Below are 3,974 nucleotides of genomic sequence, written 5' to 3' on the forward strand. Positions count from 1 at the left end.
CACGTTGGCAGCCCTGGAGAGCAGTGACTCCCCAGGCTTTGTGTCTGTATGCTTTTGGCATGCCAGGCACATGTTCAGTTCTTCACCCACCCATTTAACAGATGAGAAACTGCCTCAGAAGTTAAACAACTGGTTCAAAGTCTGACTCATAAGGCAGAGCCCCTGGCTTTGTTTAGGGTTGTTGCTACTGGTGAAAACTGCCTCATTATCACACCCACACGGTGCTCTCTGCCTGCGGTGGGTTTTCCCAGCTCCGCCCACTCACCGGCAGCAGCCGACCCCTTCCTGGTGAAGGGGGGCAGACCCAGTGCACCGGGGATGAGAACAGCAATGCTTTGGGGGCAGTTTCTCTGTCTGCCCCAAGCTTAGTGTATGGCTTGACCCAGGATGGAACTGAGGGGGGAGCCTTGGGCTTCCTTATCTCACTGGAAAGAACTGGAGGCTCTTCTACTCAACTGGTCGGTGGCACACATTACCTTAGGCCTGTGGTCGGCAAACTGCGGCTCGCGAGCCACATGCGGCTCTTTGGCCCCTTGAGTGCGGCTCTTCCACAAAATACCACGGCCTGGGCAAGTCTATTTTGAAGAAGTGGCGTTAGAAGAAGTTTAGGTTTAAAAAATGTGGCTCTCAAAAGAAATTTCAATCGTTGTACTGTTGATATTTGGCTCTGCTGACTAATGAGTTTGCCGACCTCTGCCTTAGGCCACCTGGTTCTAAACCTTCTTTTGCCATTTACTGGAGCTCTAGATCTTTGCAATGGCCTGATTTTACCTTTTTGTTTGTTTGTTTGTTTGTTTTAATTGTGAGAAAAAGCACTCCTGCCCTTGTGTGACACCAGCTTGGGCTGTGACCTAAGAGTCAGAGAACCTCAAATCTCACACTCGTAGGATTTTCTCTTGATAGGATCATGGAAAACAAAACAGAAGTAATAAACGTACCTCTCAACTCACCAAGACGCTGAAAGGAGAGGAATACATACTAGGTGTGTGAGGGACCATTTCCCTAAAGATAAACGTGCTGGGAGTGGGGGAGTTGGGAGGTCTGCTGTCGGGGAATTCTCAAACCCTCGGGAGCGTGCCCACCTTCCTTTTAGATTTTCTTCCGTTCCTTCCACAACTCCCCAGACTACCGTGGCACATTCAGGAAGGGCATAGAGCAGGGGTTCTCCTTCTTTCTTTTTTCTTCCTCCGTTCTCTTCTTTGTATTCCTCTTCCTGTTTCTTCCCTCACCTGCCAACCTTGTCCCTGATGAAGACAAAAACAAAACAAACAAACAAACAAAACAGGTGGGAGAAGAAGGTGGGGAATTTGAAGTGGTCACAATTTCTTAGTCCAAATTCTTCTGTTTCCCATGTCAGGCCTTGAAAACAAAGATGCTACTTCTCCACCCAAGTAAAAGGAACGTCCAGACATCTGAGTGGGGCATGACCGTCATCGACTATCAGCCCAGGCTCTGTGCGTAAGCATCCTGCGTGTTTGGTCCCGGATGCTCTGCTTCCAGGGAAGCCAAGGTATGGTGGTCCTGCCCTCGGAGAACCAGACGGCGCCCGTGGAATTCGTGCTCCGAGGATTTTCTTCCACCCGAGAGCTAAATATTTTCCTCTTCCTGATGTTCCTCGTTTTCTACATCTTAATTGTTTCTGGAAACATCCTCATTGTCCTGCTGGTTTTGTTCAGCCATCACCTCCACACCCCCATGTACTTCTTCCTGGCGAACTTGTCCTTTCTGGAGATCTGGTATACCTCCAACATTGTCCCCAAGATGTTGCTGATCATCATAGCTGAACAGAAGGCCATCTCTGTGGCTGGATGCCTGGCACAATTCTACTTCTTCGGGTCCCTGGCTGCCACTGAGTGTCTGCTGCTTGCTGTGATGTCCTATGACCGCTACCTGGCCATCTGTCAACCTCTCCACTACCCCATCCTCATGACTGGCCCCCTCTGCATGGGGCTGGCTGCCGGCTCTTGGCTCTGCTGCTTCCTCCTGACAGCAATCAGTCTGGTCCTACTGTCTAGGCTAACCTTCTGTGGACCCAACGAAATCGATCACTTCTTCTGCGACTTTACTCCTCTGGTGCATCTCTCCTGCACGGACACCTCACTGACCGAGACCATTGCTTACGCCACCTCTTCAGCAGTGACTCTGGTCCCATTTCTTCTCATCGCAGCTTCTTACTCCTGCATTCTGGCCACCATCCTGAGAATCCCATCTGGCACAGGCCGGCAAAAGGCCTTCTCCACCTGCTCCTCCCACCTCACCATGGTCGCGGTGTTTTATGGGACACTGATTGCCACGTACCTTGTACCCTCAGCCAATTCATCTCAGCTCTTGCGCAAAGGGTCCTCTCTGCTCTACACCATCATGACGCCCATGTTCAACCCCATCGTCTACAGCCTGAGAAACAGAGACATCCATGAAGCCCTGAAAAACTGCTTAAGGAAGAAGCCAGGTTTCCTCAGGTGAAGCAAAAGGGAAAAGGGCCATATTTGCCCAAGGGTTGATGAGCTGGATTGGAGAACCAGTCACTTAGATTCTTCCTAAAAGGCAACTACCTAAATCAGGAGCTACCAAAGCCAGGTGGCCAGGTGCCTCTGCCTATGGTGAGGACACTGTCGAGTTCTGGCAGCTTCTGGTGAACTGATGTCCCAGAAATGGTCTACATAGGACAGATTCTGCTCCATCATCCTCAGTAGAGCTGGAGCCTTGTGTTAGAGCTCACACCCAGAATGAGCTGGTAAGGCTGGGTACTCACTCATTCAAATATTCATTCGAGGTCTACTCTACCCAGGGCATTGTACCACATCTCAGTCATAAAATAAACAAAAACAGAGGCAGTCTTAGTTCTCACTGAACTCACAGTCAATAGGGAGAAGACGGACATACATCAAATAGCTAGTGTGAAACTACGTATATAAATATAAAGTTACACTTGTAATTCAAAATTTAAAATAATAAAATGACCACTATGCACTTATTAGGATGACCAAAACTCGGAACACTGACAACACCAAATGCTGGCGAGGATGTGGAGCAACCGGAACGCTCATTCATTGCTGCTGGGAATGCAAAATGGTACAGACACTTTGGAAGACAGTTTGCAAGTTTCTTACCAAATGAAACATACTTTGACCATATGATTCAGCAACTGCACTCCTTGGTGTTTACCAAAATGAGCTAAAAACTTATGTCTACACAAAAACTGCACATGGGTGCTTATAACAACTTTATTCATAATGCCCAAAACTTGGAAGCAACCAAGATGTTCTTCAGTAGATGAATGGAAAAATAAACAGATACATCCAGACAATGAAATATTATTCAGCGTTAAAAAGAAATGAGCTATTAAGCCATAAAAAGACACAGAGGAAACTTAAATGCATATAACTAAGTGAAAGATCAGCCAACCTGTAAAGGCTACACACCATGTGATCCCAACTCCATGACACTCTGGAAAAGGCCAAACTCTGGACGCGGCAAAAAGATCAGTGGTTGCCAGAGGTTGGGGTTTGGGGGAAGATAACTGGGCAGAGCACAGAGGACTTTTCGGGCACTGAAACTCTGTATGATGTTATAATGGTGGATACATGTCATTACATATTTGTCAAAACCTATGGAATGCACAATACCAAGAGTGAACCCTAATGTAAACTATGGAGTTCAGTGATTAGGATGTGTCCATGTAAATTCATTGATTGTAACAAATGGGCCACTGTGGTGGGGGATGTGGATAGTTGGGGAGGCTATGCAAGTGTGGGTGCAGAGAGTATATGGAAAAGCTCTGTACTTTCCACTCGATACTGTATTCTATACTTTCTCTTGCTGAGAACCTAAAACTACTCTAAAAAAATAAACTTGTTTAAACATAATAATAGTAATCATAGTTATAAGATGTTAATTATGCATCAAGAATGTGGAGCCTGGCTGGCATGGCTCAGTGGTTAAGCATCGACCTATGAACCAGGAGGTCATGGTTC

At 47.0% G+C, this 3,974-nt stretch overlaps 1 protein-coding gene across 1 annotated transcript; it reads left to right on the forward strand.

Moving 5' to 3' along the window:
* The first annotated feature begins 1,512 nt into the window (after positions 1-1,512).
* Positions 1,513-2,463, forward strand: LOC103291342 (olfactory receptor 11A1-like). Its single transcript, XM_008147354.2, has one exon. The coding sequence runs from the start codon at positions 1,513-1,515 to the stop codon at positions 2,461-2,463; it is 951 nt and encodes a 316-aa protein (XP_008145576.1).
* Positions 2,464-3,974: the final 1,511 nt, after the last annotated feature.

The sequence above is a fragment of the Eptesicus fuscus genome, chromosome 22 (assembly GCF_027574615.1).
Source record: "Eptesicus fuscus isolate TK198812 chromosome 22, DD_ASM_mEF_20220401, whole genome shotgun sequence".
Taxonomy (NCBI): Eukaryota; Metazoa; Chordata; class Mammalia; order Chiroptera; family Vespertilionidae; genus Eptesicus; species Eptesicus fuscus.